This window comes from Triticum urartu, chromosome 4A (assembly GCF_056163025.1).
Source record: "Triticum urartu cultivar PI428250 chromosome 4A, HENAU_Tu73, whole genome shotgun sequence".
Lineage (NCBI taxonomy): Eukaryota > Viridiplantae > Streptophyta > Magnoliopsida > Poales > Poaceae > Triticum > Triticum urartu.
The window spans coordinates 590,169,867-590,189,346 of record NC_141876.1 but is presented as its reverse complement, the minus strand read 5'-3'; the positions used below and the strand labels follow the sequence as shown (position 1 = coordinate 590,189,346).

The window sequence follows — 19,480 nt, the reverse complement described above, 5'->3', positions numbered from 1 at the left end:
GGAGTCCTGGATTAGGGGGTGTTCGGATAGCCGTACTATACCTTCAGCCGGACTCCTGGACTATGAAGATACAAGATTGAAGACTTTGTCCCGTGTCCGGAAGGGACTTTCCTTGGCGTGGAAGGCAAGCTTGGCGATACGGATATGTAGATCTCCTACCATTGTAACCGACTCTATGTAACCCTAACCCTAACCGGTGTCTATATAAACCGAAGGGTTTTAGTCCGTAGGACAACATACACAGCAACAATCATACCATAGGCTAGCTTCTAGGGTTTAGCCTCTCTGATCTCGTGGTAGATCTACTCTTGTACTACCCATATCATCAATATTAATCAAGCAGGACGTAGGGTTTTACCTCCATCAAGAGGGCCCGAACCTGGGTAAAACTTCGTGTCCCTTGCCTCCTGTTACCATCCGGCCTAGACGCACAGTTCGGGACCCCCTACCCGAGATCCGCCGGTTTTGACACCGACAGTTAGGGTTACACAAGGTCGGTTACAAAGGAGGAGATATTCATATCCGTATTGCCTAGCTTGCCTTCCACGCCAAGTAGAGTCCCATCCGGACACGAGATGAAGTCATCAATCTTGTATCTTCATAGTCCAACAGTCCGGCTGTCCGGAGACCCCCTAATCCAGGACTCCCTCAGCAGGGGTCGGCGGCCATGGGGGCGACGGGGTCCTGTCGAGGGCGGCATTCTCCGGCGAGGCACCAGAACCAGGCTGCTGCGAGGGAGCGATGGAGATGGCGGGGCGACTCCATGCGGCGGCGGGGCTTGGTTGGCACGAGCGTCGAGGAAGGAGCTCCGGCCAGGCTCCATGGCGTTGCGGCTCCTGCGCGAAGAACAGAGAGAGAGGGAACCGGGAGAGAGAGAGAGCAACGAGGGAGAGAAAGGGAAAGAGAAGGCCGAAAGGGAGGCAGGGGCGCGCAGGGCAGCGGAGCTCCGGTGACGCAACTTCTCCAGCTGACTTGCACGAGCAGGAGAGGATTTGGGATCAGGGGCGGGGGCGTCTGGTTGGCCTGGTGCTGAAAAACGAGGGACGAGACCAGGTGGGGGCGAGATGGATCCTGAGAGAGTGGCGGCGGGGATGGATTGGATGGATGGAAGGATGGGACAGGATCCCTAATTTCTAGGGTTGCCCATTATATACGCTGGTGGATTAGGTTAGGGGCTAACGAAACTCTCCGATCGTAAATGGACGATCGAGAATAAAAGGTTAAACGAGTCCAAATAAGAAAATGGTGATGTTTTGTAGATGTATGGGGATGATCCGGACCCAACGGTGACGACTGCCCGGGTCGGGTCCGGGGCAGCTTTCGGGCGCGCGCGAGGAGGGTCGCGGGCTGACGAGAGAGGTTAGCTAGGGTCTGGCGGTGAGTAGTGGACTGTGTAGACGATCTAGGGAGGAAAGAAAGGGGAACCCCGGCAACAGTTTTCGGAGACTGAAAACGTCCGACGATTTGACCGACTATATTGTCACTATAGTTATCCGTTGGGGCATCAAACGGACTCCGAATGCGATGAAACTTGGCAGGCGGCTTACCTACAACATAACAACACCGCATGCCAACTTTCAACCCATTCCGAGAACATTTTCCGGCCACTTATAAAATACTATTTTGGACATGCCGCGGGCGCGAACGGACAACGGAAGGAACGGGGAGACCTGGACGGATGCAAGTTTCGAAAACATGATGATGTAATGCGGATGATGACATGGCAAGATGCGACACGCAAGCAAATGACAAGGTAACAACAACGAAAAACTGGAAGACACCTGGCGCGTCGGTCTCGGGGCGTTACATTCCAGCAGCTTAGTTTCTTTTCAAATCGATCCTCAATGCACTTCCACTCTTTGTTGGAAAGCTTGCGATGGTGTATTAGTATACCCAAATACGTAAAGGGCAAGGAACCTAATTCACACCCGAACAATTGTTTGTAAGCTTCTTATTTGTCTTTAGCTCTTCCAAAGTATAACTATTCACTTTTATGAAAGTTAATCTTTAACCCCGACAACTGTTCGAATAAGCATAACACAAGCTTCATATTTCTTGCTTTTGCCAAATCATGCTCCATAAAGATGATAGTATAATCGACGTACTGTAAGATAGACACTCCTCCGTCCACTAGATGCGGGACGAGCCCGCCTACCTGGCCATTGTCCTTAGCTCTTCCTATTAGGATCGTCAACATGTCCACCACTATGTTGAACAGAATAGGTGACATCGGGTCTCCTTGCCTCAGACACTTGTGTGTCTGAAAATAATGACCTATGTCATCATTCACTTTGATTCCGACACTTCCTTTTTACGTGAAAGAATCTACCTGGTTTCTCTAGGAATGATCGAATCCTTTTCATCCGTAAGGCCTACTAAAGAAATGACCATTTAACCTTATCGTACGCTTTATCAAAATCCACCTTAAAAACTACCCCAGCTAGTTTTTCGTGTAGATTTCATGGAGCGTTTCATGTAGGACCACAACCCCAATTATCTCACGTATATGAGTACCTAAATTCATCAAAACCTATTCTCTCTAATTGAGTAACCATTATGACTTACATAAATAGAAATTATCAAGTGTTATCTTTGGTTGGTTGTAGGAAGAGGATTTGAAGCACTAGGATACTCCACCCCTCTATACGAGTATTAAATTCAAAAAATAAATCAAATAAATTTAAATTTTTTTGAAATTTTGGGATGTCAAACCTGTGTGTCCAACCTACTTATGTGTGTAGTTTTGTGAAAAAATACCAAGAAATATATTTCTTAGTAAAAAGACAAAATATCCTATCTCTACTTGCTTAAAAAAGTAGTGTTCCTTTTGCTGTCAGGCAGAACTCTTCTTTAACCGGTTCCCCCCTCTCACCACGTCCCATCATTGATTTTTTTGCCTAGCCGGTTTTTTTTCCCATGGCACCTTATCATACGCTGCTTAATCACATTAATACCTTCCATACGTCGTTCAATCAATTAAACCTTCTCATACGTCCTTCACATTAATCATGTTAATCGCAGAAGAAGAAGAAGAAGAAGAAGAAGAAGAAGAAAGAAGGAGGAGGAGGAGGAGGAGAAGCAGAAAGAGGAGGAGGAGGAGGAGGAGGAGGAGGAGGAGGAGGAGGAGAAGAAGAAGAAGAAGAAGAAGAAGGAGGAGGAGGAGGAGGAGGAGAGGTCATTGATTAATGGTCATCGACCCATTTATAAGAACAAAAAAGGGTTGGCAAACACAACCTCGCTGAAGAAGGTCATCGAAGTTTGAATTTGGGCACAACTGCATGTGGGATTGAGTTAGGTTAAGCCAAGAGTGAATTTGGAGGCACTGATGAGTGAGACAATTGGAAGGGAGTGTTTATGGTTCATACATCGCCTTTGTTGCTCACTATGCAGAAGTATGATAATTGATTTTGAAGAGGAAAATAAGATTGTGAAAGGTATATCCTTTCCCTGCGCCAAATATGACACAACGATTTAGATTTGTCTGACTCGCAACTCCTTATTTGACACACACACAAAAAAAAGCACACGAGAGGCGGGTGAGATTTTTGTTTAGGTCAGGGTAGTCTGAAAGCAGACATGACAGCGGTCCGAACGCCCGTAAAACCCCTCACTTTGCCTCGGATTTGGTGGAAAAAAACACGTCTAGAGCACATCCCAACCGCTCAAAGGACTGATGCAGGATCATGTTGCATGGCAAAAGACTTCCGAATCGGTTGCGTAGGTCGGCGTTGGAGATGCGTTAGAAGTGTTGCAAAAAAAAAAAGAGAGATGCGTTAGAAGAGGAAAGGAGATGAATCTAGGGCCACGCCACTTTTCCCCATTCCCTGCTCCGTCCAGTTCTCCCCCCAAACAGAGCGAAAGCAGGAAAACACACAAGAAGAAAGAAGGGGAGAAAGCAGATTAGCAGAGTCAGGGAGGGGAAATGGCGGAATCGAACTCGTACGAGGAGCAGCGCCGGAGGCAGATTGAGGAGAACCGCCGGAAGGTGGAGGAGCTCCGCCTGCACCACCTCTCCGCCGCCGTCCGCGAGGCCGCCGCCAGGCCCAAGCCCAACCCCAAGCCGGTCCGTCAGTTCCTCTCCCTTCTTCTTAGTACTTGGCTCCGGTCTTCCATCTCCTTTTTCTCCCGTATATATGACTGGTCCGCTGCTTCCGTGTCGCAGAAGCCCAAGGCCCCGCCCCCCGGCGAGCTCCGGCGGTCCGGCCGCGTCGCCAGCCTCCCGGAGCAGCCCAACTACCTCGCGGGCGCAAAGCAGCGCGACTACCAGGGACTGTACGCCAATGAAGTTTGGAAAGGGGCAACCGACGAGGAGAAGGCCACCGCCGCCGCCAAGGCCGAGGATCTCCAGCGCCAGATTCACCAGATCCGCTGGCCCGCCTTCGTCAAGCCCATCACCCACGCCTGCGCCAGCAGGGCAAACTTTATGGTATTGTATCAAGAAAACTTCCACTGAATGTGAGGCAATGTGGTTCTTGGATCGGATGGATGTTCATTTGGTGGGTCATATGCATCGTGTTATGACAGACAATCCCGAAGCAGTTCACCGAGTACCTCCCGGCGCACGATGAGCCAGTCGTCGTGGTGGATGAGGCGGATGACGAGTCCCACATGATGTACAATGCCAGCAGACAGGGCAGACACTGCTACCTCAGCAAGGGGTGGAGAGAGTTTGCCGTCGACTATGACCTTGAAAATGGCGATTGCTTGGTTTTTCAGCTGATAGAGATCGCAAAGTTCAAGGTGAGATTTAGCATGCCCTCGGCTCCATGGGTAAAAAACGCTCTGCTTTTACTTTTCGGAACTCCACATTCAGTAGGATTGCATATATAACTTGTTTTCCTGTGATTTTTTTGTGGAATTCCTTGTGTTCCAAATGCGGCCTTATGATTATTGAACATTCCTGAAAGTTGCTTGGTGGTCTCATACTAGTTAACGTTGTTCGTCTGTCGAAACAATGGTCTTTAAGTTTATATACATGAAAAAAATCTGTTAAGTCTACATAATAACTAGACTGTGCACTAGAGTCATTGCGTAGTATTAAACTTCAATGTTCCGTATGTCTTAGGTTTAAATTATAAAGTGGGTTATATGCCATATCCGAAATTGAGACCGGTGAGCTGTGTCTACTTATTCATAGATGAGAAACTAGGCTTGTTTGGACTGCCAATTAATTCTGCACACAGTTTGCAGGAAATTATGTTATTGCTCAGCATCCCTACTGTATATACCTTCATATTCATTCCAGCCAGATCTAAAAGAGCCTCTAGGAATCATTTCATTCATTCATAGTCTTTTAAGTGTCCTCAGTTATATCTTTTTAGATAATGGAAGGAATTCTTTTTAAGTCCTAATTGCGAGGTGGTCGTTTTATTTCACTGCCAAGTGCCATATTGTGCAACCTCATTAGTTATGTAAATGATGCAGGTCTACATTTTTAGAGCAACCCCAGACTATGAAAGCGACCAAACTTCCGAGGACTCTGAGGATGAACAGAAGTGAAGATGTGTGCTTCCAATACATTGTTCGATCGGAGCACAGGTACATTGTTCTTACCATTATTTGCCTAGGTCGAATACTTGAATCCAATATTTCTTTATCTTTTGCCAAAGCTCCGATTTGAGAATTTGCCAAGCTCAGTTTGCGGATAAAAAAATACAAACCCGCTTGCTTATGAGTTATGACCAAACATAACTGTGTTTCCAGCACTGGAGTTAGATCTCATTTCCCTATTGGTTTGAGATTTTGATTATGGCAACCTTATTTTGTTACTTATGCTAGCTATGAAAATTCATGGGGAGCTACAGTTTATTCATGAAGTCTGGGACTGTTGCCAAATGCCCAAACTTAATCGATCAACATCAGAGATGTACTCGTAGAAACCGTCAGGATAGTTTTCCTTGTTGTCTTAAATCTTCTCCTTTTGCAAGGGTTCTGTTTGTCTTTATGTCAGTCAGCCCCCTAAGACTCGATCAGCAGTCTGAAGTATACTAAATAAAATGCTCCTGTATACAGTTCTGATTTATCCATATAGATGCTGACATGTCAAATATGTTTGTTTCTTTTGCAGTTTGTTAGAGAAGCAATTTCTTCGATGATGCTGGAGACTCGGCTAATGCAGTTTCGTGCTGGTTGCATGTAGAATCATCGCACTCTCGGTCTCAGTGTAGCAGGATTTTTAACCTAGATAGGAGTAGTAGGTAGCAGATCGTGGTGCAGACCTTGTATGGGTTGAACAATGAACTAATGCATCTAGCCTGATGATGACGGACTCGAGTGCATTTTTCATGACCGTTCCTGTTTGTTTAAGGTGCCTTTGTCTCTGTCACAGATGGGATGGGTTTTCTCTTCCCGGGTGGGTGCTGAACAGGTAAAATCATCGTATTTTAAAGTTTTAAATAAATCTGAAACAAAACATACACATAGATATGGATGTATATTACATGTCTGTAAGTTTTCATGATGAGATAAGTTACGATGTAATAAGCTACAAAAAAAATCATGAACTTCCATAGTGAATTGTGTGCTGGCTAGATATACATGATTTTTCATCATGAAACTGCACATACATGTAGTGTACATCCCTACGTATATGTGTATTTGTTTTCACAATTTGAAACTTCAAAGTTTTTTCTTGAAAAAAAATCTTTTGAAATTTCCGAAAATCGGGCTCCTTGGAGCCTTAGATCCAGAAGCAATTTCCTTTTTTACAGAAAGGAAAAATGCGTGTTTAAGGGTATGAGTTCGTTGGTGGGTTAGAGGATTGAGAAGTTGTTTATTTGTCATAAACCCGTGTTTAATTTCTCACGTACAGAGCACCTTCTTTTATAGACTCCCCATACCCTATGAAATGCCCAGGAATGACATGGTTAACTCGTGGCTGCGCTGGTATGCTCTTTTTTTACTTTGAACTAAAATCACGACAAGTATTTTGAAACGGAGGAAGTACATCTGCTAAAAACAAGAACATATCATTTTAGAAAGTTTTCTTTTTTGGGGGGACTTTTGGAATTTGTGGTGCAGATTTTCAGAAATTTGTGTGTCGGCTTTCGGAATTTGAAACTTTTGAAATTTCGGTTTTCAGAATTCTGAATTCAAGTTTCAACCTTTTGAAATTTGAGCTTTTAGATTTTTGGACTTTTAGAGTTCCAAACTTTCAACTTTTTAGGAAATTAAAATTTCAAAATCACAAAAAAAGAAGAAAAAGTTGAGACTAAAAAGATAAATAATGCCAACATGGTGACCACCCTATAGTTGTTGTTCTGACGCCAAGAACCATATGGTCCAAAAGTAGGGGGGGGGGGCGATAGGGCCTGCGGTTCAACGCGAGAGAGTGAATTCGCCAAACAACATCTCACCATAAGCTTGCATCATCTTTCAAGACACTTTTGGACATCACCTAACCACTTTTGGGATCATATGAAGCACTTTGAGAAGCTCTTCTTTCATTCTCTATACCTCCTAGTTCTCTTAAATACCACTAGGCGTTAAGTACGTGAACCTACAGGTTCGATAATATGCGGGCATGTCTGGAACACCTCCCGATCAACAATTATTAGCGGGATATGGACACCCATAAAAATTCTCGCATAACAACGAAGATCTTTATCGAGTGAACTTTCTGTTATCGCATACAATTCCCTTTGCCTCGTGATACTTACAAAACCCGAGGCGACGGCAGGCTGGTCGCCCTCTGTTGACACCTGATTTTGGCAAGATACAGATTGCAATGAAGATGGTCTCGAGTGAACGGGTTTTTTCAGCATGAAAAGATTCACGTCGCCGAGTGGAACAACTTTGATGTTTCGGTTATATTCATTCGACCTTATCTTACGGACCGAAACTATACTCCAAGTGGCATAATTCAATGTTTCGAGTGGTTTTTGGCCAATCGCGTCTTCAAGATGACCTCGGATGAAGGAGCACTCTTAAGAAATTTTCTTCGTCTCGTCGAGGCAATCGATTTTGATATATAAATCATCTCAATCCGAGTTCATATGCAAAAGTTATAGTTAATACGGTCTGGACAAGCCAGAGACCAAAATATTACGCTTGACACCAGACACATGTTGATGAGTGTCTGATGCAATGCGTGAGCAATTAGGCCCTCAAGACGGCCTTGAATTGAAAAACCTTCAAAACGGAAAAGTTTCTTCTCGTCGAGCCGATCGATTTTCATATATATTTGTCTCAATCCGAGGTCGTATGCAACCTGGAGAGGCAAATCAAGATCAGGCTGTGTTTTTAGTCGGGAAATCCGAGTGAAAACCTACCGATCGAGTAAAAGGTCGAGTGAAAACTTATCGATCGAGTAAAAGATTGGCTTCTGAATGAAAATATAGTAATCCGAGTGAAATTACCATCCGAGTGAAGTTATTCCGAGTGAAAAGATTACCGTCGGAATGAAAACTTGACGTTCAAGTAAGATATTGCCTTCCGAGTGAAATATAGTCATCCGAGTGAAAGATTGTCTTCCGAGTGAAATTATAGTCATCCGAGTGAAAGATTGTCTTCCGAGTGAAAGACTCTAACATCCGAGTGAAAAGGTCCAGTCGGACGAAAAACTCTAATATCCGAGTGGATGAGCTCGGATCCGAGTGAAATTGAAGATGTGCCCGAAAGGTAATCCAGATGACCTCGAATGGAAAAGTGATCAACACAGAAGTTGTGCGCATCGTCGAAACGGTGAACTTTAGTTTTGGAGTCATTATGATATGAGATAGTATACCGCCTGTAAGTTCACTACGAGACTCAGACAATCCAGTCTGTTATATGACCGAGTCCGACTGGATATTAAAGATGGCTTCGTAGAATATTCAAGATTGTCTTATTTGGAAAAGTGTTCAACATAAGAATTGTTCGTCTCGTCAAGGCGCACAAGTTTCATATTTGGGCCGTCTTGATCGAAGGTCATATGCAAGCTCGGCGGCCCGCGCAAGGAGGAAGACAGAAGTTGGGCCAGATTCAGACTGAATCCGAGTTGGAATAGAACTAGGACTCTAGGACGTGAATTGATGTATTTTTCTGTAAGGAAAGCCTAGATGAATCCTTTGCTTGTACGGGAAGTACAGCCGCCTCTTATATATGTTGGGGGTGATGGTGATTGAACAACACCAATCGAACCAATCAATCTATTACACTTTTGTGTTCATCTATCTTTATTCCCTACCCTTGTATCTTTCTTTCTCGTTCTTCGTTCGTTCTTCGCGTTGGAGGGCAGCGATCCACGAGGCTCTAGGGGCGAGTGAATCGACCTAGGGCAGCCCATAGCCGCCGCACTCCCTGACGGGGTCCCTCCCGGGCGTGTGGGGTTTTGGGTCTTCAAAAGCGCCCATCGACTGTCTTGCGTATCGCGCTGTCGGTCGGGTCTCCTTCGACGTGAGCTGCGGTGCATCACCCCCGGCGTCAAGGGTACATGGTGACGTGTTCGTGTGTCAACACACTTTTTGGCGACTCCGCTGGGGACGAAGCTTTGAACAGTATCCAGCCTGTTTTTGCTACGAGGAGAGCGTCATCAAGCGGCTGCAATCTACAACGGTAACATGTATCATCAATCTCCTTACGTAGATGCAAATAGCCATTATGTTGATGTTGCTAGATCTTTCAATGGACATGTCATGTCGGCTAGCCCTAACGAGCAAAGGCCGACTAGTTATTCCGTTGGAGAAACTTGGAATTTACAGAATCGCGACATGCAACTTATGAATCTGAACTTTCGTGCATCGACAACATCTTTCAATATGCCGGTGAACGACACGATTTGTTCAAGTGATCAATATATGACACCTCATGTACAGGAGGGCGTCTCACAGTTTTATCCATCGGCAGCCGACTCGCAATATGCGGGTTCATCCCCAAACATGCCGATGGATGGGGGAATCGGCCATGCTTCTGTTAGCTATTTGGTCGGTTATCCTCAAACATCATATACTACACCTCGTCAGATTAATTGTTCAGTGGCGTATGAAACTAAAAATATTCATGACTCGGCTCACCTTCATGGTTATGGCCGAGTGAATGGAGATTCTATAGGAGCATATGTGCCTAATATTGCAGGAGATGAGGTGGCTCTGGCTGCATTAAAAATTTTAGCCCAAAATAAGAAGATTAGTGCTATTTGCCTTGAGCAACACAACAAGGGATTGGTTCCTGATTATGAGGCAATAAGAGCTAGGGTTTTGAAAGAAGACGAAGTGTTGATTGATCAAATTGTCGAGAGAAAATATTCAACAACGATGCACATGCCTTCACCTATCATTGCAGCATGTTATACACCCCCTATACAATCGCAAAATTTTGGCAACATCAATTCATTGCCGAAAGATCCTAAAAGTATTGGCGGGCAAGCCGATCCAAGCAGGGCTGAGTTTAAAGAAAAATATGTGGCCCAAGTGGACAAGAACAAGCCAGAGCTCATAGGGAATAGTGTCAACGGCTTTACTACGCCAACTCTTGAGGAATTACCAGCAGAATATCAACATGCTTATGAAGCACACAAGAAGAGACGTGGAGAGGAATATTTGCAAGAATATGTCAAGTCCCTTCTTCCATTCAGCAATCATGATGGTTCCTCTGTGATGTTGAGGCAAGCCAAAAAAGAAGTTTTGCAAGCAAATCAGCAAGAAAGGGTTCACTTGGCTAATACCGTTGATTTAGTTGAAACCGAGTCAAATATGATTAAGTCGTGTACATCTGAGTTGAACGGTTCCTTTAGTCACAAGACAATGGTGGATTCAATTGAAACCCGATTGAGCACCGAGACATTTAAGGCCGAGTGCGTTGCATCGAGCCAGCCGAGTACATCATACCAGCCGAGTGCATCGTTCCAGACAAATGCATCGCCAGCTATAGTTGAGTGCATCAAGCCAATTATTGCCACCTGTACCAAAACAGAAGATGCAAGCTTCACCGAGCAAAGAAACGGTAAACACAACAAATTGGCCCTGCTCAATTTTTCTGGATGTGAGGGAGCTTACATGCTGCCCTATGAGTTCCGTGCCAAAGAAATTGATGAGCATCAAGAGAAAAGTTATATGGCCAAACAAAGTTTGGCTAGTGATGAAGATCAAGAACCAGAGCATGCAGTCGAGCAAAGTTCAACTGACAAAGAGCGTCCGAGTGAAATCCACTCGGGCAATCCGACTGAAATATACTCGAGCAATCCGAGTGAAATCTACTCAGGCAATCCGAGTGATGAGGTACAAGATCCAGAAGAAGAGGAAGAGGTGTTGGAGAATTTATTCAGAAGTGGAGCAAGATATTGTTCCAGTGGTGCAACCATCTTCTCCTTCCAAAGTCTTCACAAAGGTACACCTAGCAGACAGTTTATTCAATTTTCGATTCGGTCAAAATCATACTGTTGATGCACCCATTAGTAAGATTCTAATTAATTTTAAAAGACCAATCGAGATGATTAATCTGTTTGTTAGAAATGATCTTATCACTAATCATGCTAGGCAACATATGGTATCATTCATAGAGGCTAATAGTGACAGCTTATCACAACCAAAGTTGTTCCCGTCATGCCAACTAAAATTTATATTCATATGGACAACTTTGTTTGTTTCATGCTTGGCTAACATTTGGTCTCAGGTGAGACGTATATTCTGTGATTATTTTGGTTGCAGGAATATAAAGCCAGGTCCAAAGTCCTTCGAGATAGCCGATTCAAAAGCATAGGGAAAGGACGACAAAAATCAGTGCATAGCCGAGTCAGATGACACTAAGCTAGCACCACTCGGTTGTTTTGTTTCAAATCCAGTATTACAATATCGGTTAATGGACCAGGAGTGTACGTCCAGTGCAGGCATAGTTGATCACATCATTAGTACATTGCCGACTAATCTTATTATTATAATTGATCACAATGTCGAGCCGTCAAGACAAGGGCGAATGTTCGAGAAAAATGTGAAAGATTGCAACATGATCCATCAAGTCGAGCAATCGGACAAAATAAGACGATTGGAGTTTGTTGAGGCGCGATCATTTGGCCAGTCGGATCAGATTGGTATTGACGGCAATCAAATGTTGACTCGGCTATCTCCAGCCGATTCATCTAAAAGTGCACAGGTACACACCAATGATGACGGGGCCAGGTCTTCGAGCAAGGATATTGTTAAAAAATGCATCCAGAACAATCTTGAAGACGGAAATTCCATCAAAACTACAATGGCGACATCTAGCACTGGGGGGCAACGACAAAATTCAAAGACCGATGCACACACAACTAAGGAAAGCAAAGGCAATGGTAAGCACAGAGGTAAAAAGCCGAAAGTCACTTTCGCACAGTTATTAGAAAAATATCAGAAGATAAGTGAGGCAAAGAGTGCTTATCGGCCGAGTGAAACAAAAGCATCGAAGTCGCCTCCAAGGCATAAATTTGAAGACCGGGATTACCGAAGGAAGAAGTTGAGCAAACAGACTCCATATCCTCATTTTGGGCCACGAATGCCGATGTCATGGATACCTCCCCCTGCCGGCTATTATTCATATCAATCATGGGGCAAGTATAAATCAAGGACACACCGTCTATCGTATTCTAAACCACCTCACCAAATCTATGAAGCTCTCAGTGGATCATCGTTTGTTCAAAAACCACATGTTAAAGATCGGCTCAACCAAAAAGAATCGGTATGGACCTCAGCAAAAAAGATGGACGTGGTCAAGCAAGTGTACCGAGTGAAAAAGGACGGCTGCAAATGTGCTATTTCAGATCCGACTCCAAATGACAAGAAGCCAGCCGAGTCTATGTTGGCTGCTAAGGACAAGAAAGTGAAGCAAGTAAATTTCAAGGATCCAATCGCCGAGTTTGGACAGGCCAAGCCGGAGATGCCCAAAGCCAGGAAGAACTTGCTAGTGCATAAACCAAAATCCCAGCCGGGACGCCCACTCGGCTTACCATATTTGCAACAAAAGAAGTTGAATCGGCTTAGGGCCAAAGAGCTGGAGAAGAGGAACATGGCCTGGGCTCCTAAGGGAAATCCTCAAGTCAAGAGCGGCATCACATCTCCTGTTGCGAAGCCAGCAGAAATAAGGGAGTACACACGTAAAGCCTATAGGCGAGGACGACAATTCTCATCTCACTATAGGAGCCTCCAGGAGGCGTGTCATCCACATTCTTCAATCGTACCATCAAAATCAACGCTATGGAATTTATCCTCAGCCGAAACATCTGACTTATTTCGGCTATTCACACTTTGGTGGATAGACTCCCGAGCTCCTTTGAGATGAGAACGCATGGCCGATATTTGCATATCGCCCTCAGAATTCATTGTGTTGACAAAGCCGGCATCTGGCTAATGGTGTTCACCATGGTTGATCTCCTACTCCTATAGCCGATGCTCAGTGTTTGCCAATACTGGCGAGGCCGACTTAATTATTGAGTTGACCAACAATCAAGGGTCTAGTGCATAAAAGAGCCCCGACTCCAAATGTTATTTATTTGCAGGATTCAAGTCAGGAGACAGACGTTGTTCGGCGGAGGCTTGATGGTGTACTTTGATAACGAGTTGAGTCGCCGAACAGTTGACAGTATTCCTTTGAGGTGCATGGTCATAATCGTTCGGCAACCGTCTTCGTTGAAGGGTTCTAATATTCCCAGGGAACGCCTGGACAAATGCAAGGTCCGGATTGACATAAGAAACTTACGTGGAAGCCTTTGTGACATCCAATTGTTGTTTTCAGACAACTATTATCCAAGAGGCTCTACCGAAGAAGCAACAAACATGAGCATATGGACGATTAAAATTATCATACTCAACATGCACAGCCGATGGAGTGTTGACATCGTGCTTAAACATTACCCTAAGCAAGGTATTTTCTGGCACGCAAGCTCTGCCAGAAAACAGGGGGGCATGTGTTGACACCTGATTTTGGCAAGATACAGATTGCAATGAAGATGGTCTCGAGTGAACGGGTTTTTTCAGCATGAAAAGATTCATGTCGTCGAGTGGAACAACTTTGATGTTTCGGTTATATTCATTCGACCTTATCTTACGGACCGAAACTATACTCCAAGTGGCATAATTCAATGTTTCGAGTGGTTTTTGGCCAATCACGTCTTTAAGATGACCTCGGATGAAGGAGCACTCTTAAGAAATTATCTTCGTCTCGTCGAGGCAATCGATTTTGATATATAAATCATCTCAATCCGAGTTCATATGCAAAAGTTATAGTTAATACGGTCTGGACAAGCCAGAGACCAAAATATTACGCTTGACACCAGACACATGTTGATGAGTGTCTGATGCAATGCGTGAGCAATTAGGCCCTCAAGACGGCCTTGAATTGAAAAACCTTCAAAACGGAAAAGTTTCTTCTCGTCGAGCCGATCGATTTTCATATATATTTGTCTCAATCCGAGGTCGTATGCAACCTGGAGAGGCAAATCAAGATCAGGCTGTGTTTTTAGTCGGGAAATCTGAGCGAAAAGTTTACCATCCAAGTGAAAACCTACCGATCGAGTAAAAGGTCGAGTGAAAACTTATCGATCGAATAAAAGATTGGCTTCCGAGTGAAAATATAGTAATCCGAGTGAAATTACCATCCGAGTGAAGTTATTCCGAGTGAAAAGATTACCGTCGGAATGAAAACTTGACGTTCAAGTAAGATATTGCCTTCCGAGTGAAATATAGTCATCCGAGTGAAAGATTGTCTTCCGAGTGAAATTATAGTCATCCGAGTGAAAGATTGTCTTCCGAGTGAAAGACTCTAACATCCGAGTGAAAAGGTCCAGTCGGACGAAAAACTCTAATATCCGAGTGGATGAGCTCGGATCCGAGTGAAACTGAAGATGTGCCCGAAAGGTAATCCAGATGACCTCGGATGGAAAAGTGATCAACACAGAAGTTGTGCGCATCATCAAAACGGTGAACTTTGGTTTTGGAGTCATTATGATATGAGATAGTATACGACCTGTAAGTTCACTACGAGACTCGGACAATTCAGTCTGTTATATGACCAAGTCCGACTGAATATTAAAGATGGCTTCGTAGAATATTCAAGATTGTCTTATTTGGAAAAGTGTTCAACATAAGAATTGTTCGTCTCGTCGAGGCGCACAAGTTTCATATTTGGGCCGTCTTGATCGGAGGTCATATGCAAGCTCGGCGGCCCGCGCAAGGAGGAAGACAGAAGTTGGGCCAGATTCAGACTGAATCCGAGTTGGAATAGAACTAGGACTCTAGGACGTGAATTGATGTAATTTTTTGTAAGAAAAGCCTAGATGAATCCTTTGCTTGTACGGGAAGTCCAGCCGCCTCTTATCTTATATACCTAAGAGATTGATCCCCACTAACCTATTTATCTTAACATGCAAGCATGCCACATCACCATACAATTATAGATGGGATAAGGCCCACCATAACATACAACCATGCATGATAAAGACCCACCACCACATGCAACCATGCATGGGAGAATAATTATCATTCTATTGTTCAAATTAAATTCAATAAATATTTTATCACATATAATAAGTCATATGCATGTTTAATTTTGGTTCATGTGTTGTTAATCTAAAAATTTATATTTCACACAATCTAATCTTATTGAAATATATTGCAACCAATTCCCGCAGCAACGCGCGGGGCATCATCTAGTATATGTTGGGGGTTGATGGCCGATTGAACAACACCAATCGAACCAATCAATCTATTACACTTTTGTGTTCATCTATCTTTATTCCCTACCCTTGTATCTTTCTTTCTCGTTCTTCGTTCGTTCTTCGCGTTGGAGGGCAGTGATCCACGAGGCTCTAGGGGCGAGCGAATCGACCTAGGGCAGCCCATAGCCACCGCACTCCCTGACGGGGTCCCTCCCGGGCGTGTGGGGTTTCGGGTCTTCAAAAGCGCCCGTCGACTGTCTTGCGTATCGCGCTGTCGGTCGGGTCTCCTTCGACGTGAGCTGCGGTGCATCACCCCCGGCGTCGAGGGTACACGGTGACGTGTTCGTGTGTCAACACCCTCGTGCCCGGCCGCTCGTTTGCGATGAAGCTGACGGCGAGGAACAAGAGGAGGTGAATTGACCGTTGAATCGGAGCCGGGAGAAACACGCACCATACGGAAAGGTACGAGGCTGTGTTACCTGGGGCCTATTTGGTTGCCCGCATGCAGCCCAACCAGGGCCGCGCGGGATGTGCGCAGCCTGTTTGGTTGGCTGGGCTGCATGCGGTTTGAGGCCCGCACGACTCAAAGCAGCCCGCAGCCTGGCCCGGCGGGAACTGCCGAATCGGCAGTTTCTCGCGAGCCTGGCCGGGCGCAGCCGCGCGTGCGGGGCAGTTGCACGCCTCGGGCAGCGCGGGAGACGGAGGCGACGTCTCATTACTCGCCCCCACTCTCCTGTCACCGCCTAGGCGCACTGTTCCCACCGCTCCCTCTCTCTCCCTCACCGCCCCTCCCTCTCCTCTCCTCTGCTCCGATGGCTCCGCCACGCCCACCGCTGCGCCGCCCTCTGACCCCGGTCGACCAGCGCATCGCCAGCATCCAGGAGCGCTGGCTGGCCGGGCTCCAGAACTCGGGCCGCGACCTGGCCTCAGCGCTGCGGGCGCCGTCCCCCATCTGTTGCCGGCCTCCACGAGCGCCGGCCAATGCGGTGTCCGCCGCTCCTGCTCCGCCGCCGATTCCGGACCTCGTGGTCCTGGGCTCGGTGCCGGCGCCGTCGACGGAGCCGCCCCTTCTTGGGACATCATTGGGCTCGGGGGTTTTCTTGACCCCCGTCCAAGGGTTTTCTCTGGTCGGCGGGCCGTCCTTCTTGACCTCCGGCATGGCGTTCAGCACGGGGCCGATGTCGCAGGCCATCGCCGGGGCCGGCTCGTCTTCTGCTCCGCCACCTCTATCGTTCCCGCCGGGGTTTTCACCCCGGCCTCGGTTCGCCGCGGCTGCGCGTGCTCTGGTGAGTCAAATCACCTCAAATCTTGCTCCTAGATGTAGATTTGCGGTTAATTTCTTAGGCATGTGCTAGGATTGATAGGATTCTAGCAGATCCGATTGGATGCGATCCCAATCGAATCCAATCGGACTGATCTGTTCTTGTTATGTACAGTGTGTGTGCTAGTGCTTGTGTTCATGCTAGAATGCTAGTAGCTGTGTTACATGCTAGATTCATGTTCATGCTAGAATCCTAGAATCATGCTAGTTCGAGTCCTACTACATGCTAGTAGCTGTGTTCATGCTAGAATCATGTTCATGTTGAGTGATGAATGCTAGAATCATGTTGACTGATGGCATGTTCATGTTAGGATCATGTCCTTGTTTCATGTTGCATGTTGAAGCTAGGGTTTGTGCCATGAGTGGATGTTATACGTGCATGTAGTAGGACCATTTTAGGATGGTCCCAAATCTGCATGGCTGCATATGGGTGCTTTTGACACTTGTTGTTGCTATTTTTAGATGTTTCCTTGTTTAGGATAGTGCAGTGATCAGTGCCACTTGCAGCAAAGAAGATGCCACTGATCAGTGACTTGCCCAACAACAAGTGTCATTGATAAGTGGCATTTGCCCGGCACTTGCTATTGGGCAAAATGGCACTTATCAATGGCACTTGCTATTGGGCAAGTCACTGATCAATGTCATTGATCAGTGCCATTTGCACCACAGCGAGTAGATTAGTGCTCTTTCCCAACACCAAGTGTCACTGATCATTGCCATTTGTCCATGAGCACATGCCACTGATCAGTGGCACTTGCTGTTGGGAAAATGCCACTGATCAGTGGAATTTGCTTGCTTGCTTGCTTTGTTTGATACTAATACTTGTCATGTTGCCCGACAAGATACTGAAGACTGACTGAGATGTGGCGGGTGGAGGAGCTCAGGTCATGGCCAGAGCTGAGCGCGCCGAGGATTTCATCCCCACGAACAGGTGGCTCGGGACGGTGGACCTACCTGGCAGGATCACCTTCATGAGCGTGCCTCGTTCAAGGGGACGATCTCCGAGGCAGGGCCACAAGGAGGGAGCCAGGGAGCCGATGATATTCTACCAGAAGATCAAGGACAACAAGGACCTCGCCATGCTCGTCGTCCCTCCCAAGTTCGCGGAGGTGATGAACACCTGGCTGGTCATCAAGCGACTCCCGCGCGTGATCAGGCTCTCAGCCAACAAGCGGTGCGTGCTCTGGGTGTAGGTCCAGAACTTCAAGGGCCAGATGGTGCTTGGCCGGGGGTGGAACTACTTCTGCCGCCGCCACCGCATCGTCCCCAGCGACCTCGTCATTGTGCGCATCTCCGGACTCGGACTGAAGGTTTATATCTACAACCACGACTCATCGGTGATGTGCGGGTATCGTTGCAGCAGGCACAACTGCCTTGGTGGCATCGAGTAGGCTATGTAGTTAAGTTAAGTCAGGTGTTAGTGGAGAACTTTTAGGGTGTGTGGCGAGACTTGTGCTGGGAACATGTTCATATTTTGGCCAGGAGCAGCACCCTGGCACAGCAGGGAAGGAGGATGCCCCTGCTCTTAATCTAGACTTATGCTATCTGGTTAAGTAGTTTGCTGTGTTAAGTTTGCTGTCATTACATTGCTTGCTTTGTTTGATCTTGCTGTTGTGATGTTGTTGTTGTACTGATCATGTGTGGTGGTAAGGCCACCACATTTGAATGGGGTGAGCAGAACACAAATGATGTTTGCAACCAAACAGCTGAAGTTTGCATCTGCTCACACCCTAAGCACAAATGCGGGCAACCAAACAGCAGGGGGGTAAGTGCCTCTCGATGTGATGCAGGCAACCAAACAGGTTGCATCTGCTGCATATGAGGCTGTTTCTCAGCAATCAGGCTGGCTAGAGATGGACATGCAATGCAACTACTGTTGCAAACTGAAACCAAACACGCCCCTGGTAGCTCGGAGGGTCTGTTGGGAAGGCCCGTGTGGGCTCTAGCGGGTTCCAATTTGCCGGTGCGGCCTTTTACCGATGCAATCCATCCCTGCTTTGAGGCCCGTACGTCCCTCGGATTCTTTTTATGATAGAGTCTTTGTGAGCCACGATTTGATATTGACACATTCTTATTATCCATACGATCGCTGTAGAGAGCCTATAAAATAGGTGACTCGGGTGGAACCCTAGCATAGCCGCCATCCCTTCCCTCTTCGATCCTGCTCCCCCCGCCGCCGCCGAAGGACGCCTCCATTCAAAGGTCGCAAGGCTGCCGGCGATGGCGGGTCCTCATCCTTCTCGCGCGACTGATGGCGGCAGGAGCACCATCCTTTCTCGCGTTGCGGGGTCTCCGTCCAGAGATTCATGGCGGCCCTGGACGGCGTGGTTCATTCGGTGGAGATGAGCGCCTGGGCGGTGGCCCCGGATTTCTTTAGCGACCTCAACTATCGTTGTAGCCACGAGGGCGGCACGGCGATTGGTTCGGGGGCTCGGTGCAGCTCAGCTATTCATCTTCACATGGTGCGGGTGGTGGCTGCGGTGCCTGTTGAGAACCGGTGGGTGGCGCCGTCCTTGGGTTCTTTTTGCTCTAAGATGGTGTTCCGCCGATTGCCGACC

At 46.5% G+C, this 19,480-nt stretch overlaps 1 protein-coding gene across 2 annotated transcripts; it reads left to right on the top strand.

The window, feature by feature from the left end:
- Positions 1-3,753: 3,753 nt before the first annotated feature.
- Positions 3,754-6,299, top strand: LOC125553021 (B3 domain-containing protein Os06g0194400). 2 transcript variants are annotated; one of them, XM_048716756.2, is made up of 5 exons: positions 3,756-4,063; positions 4,163-4,426; positions 4,525-4,740; positions 5,425-5,538; positions 6,068-6,299. In XM_048716756.2, the coding sequence occupies exons 1-4, from the start codon at positions 3,923-3,925 to the stop codon at positions 5,497-5,499; spliced, it is 696 nt and encodes a 231-aa protein (XP_048572713.2). In that variant the 5' UTR covers positions 3,756-3,922; the 3' UTR covers positions 5,500-5,538; positions 6,068-6,299. The 2 variants fall into 2 exon arrangements, with proteins under 2 accessions (XP_087375225.1, XP_048572713.2); XM_087519099.1 differs by having other exon boundaries at positions 3,754-4,426.
- Positions 6,300-19,480: the final 13,181 nt, after the last annotated feature.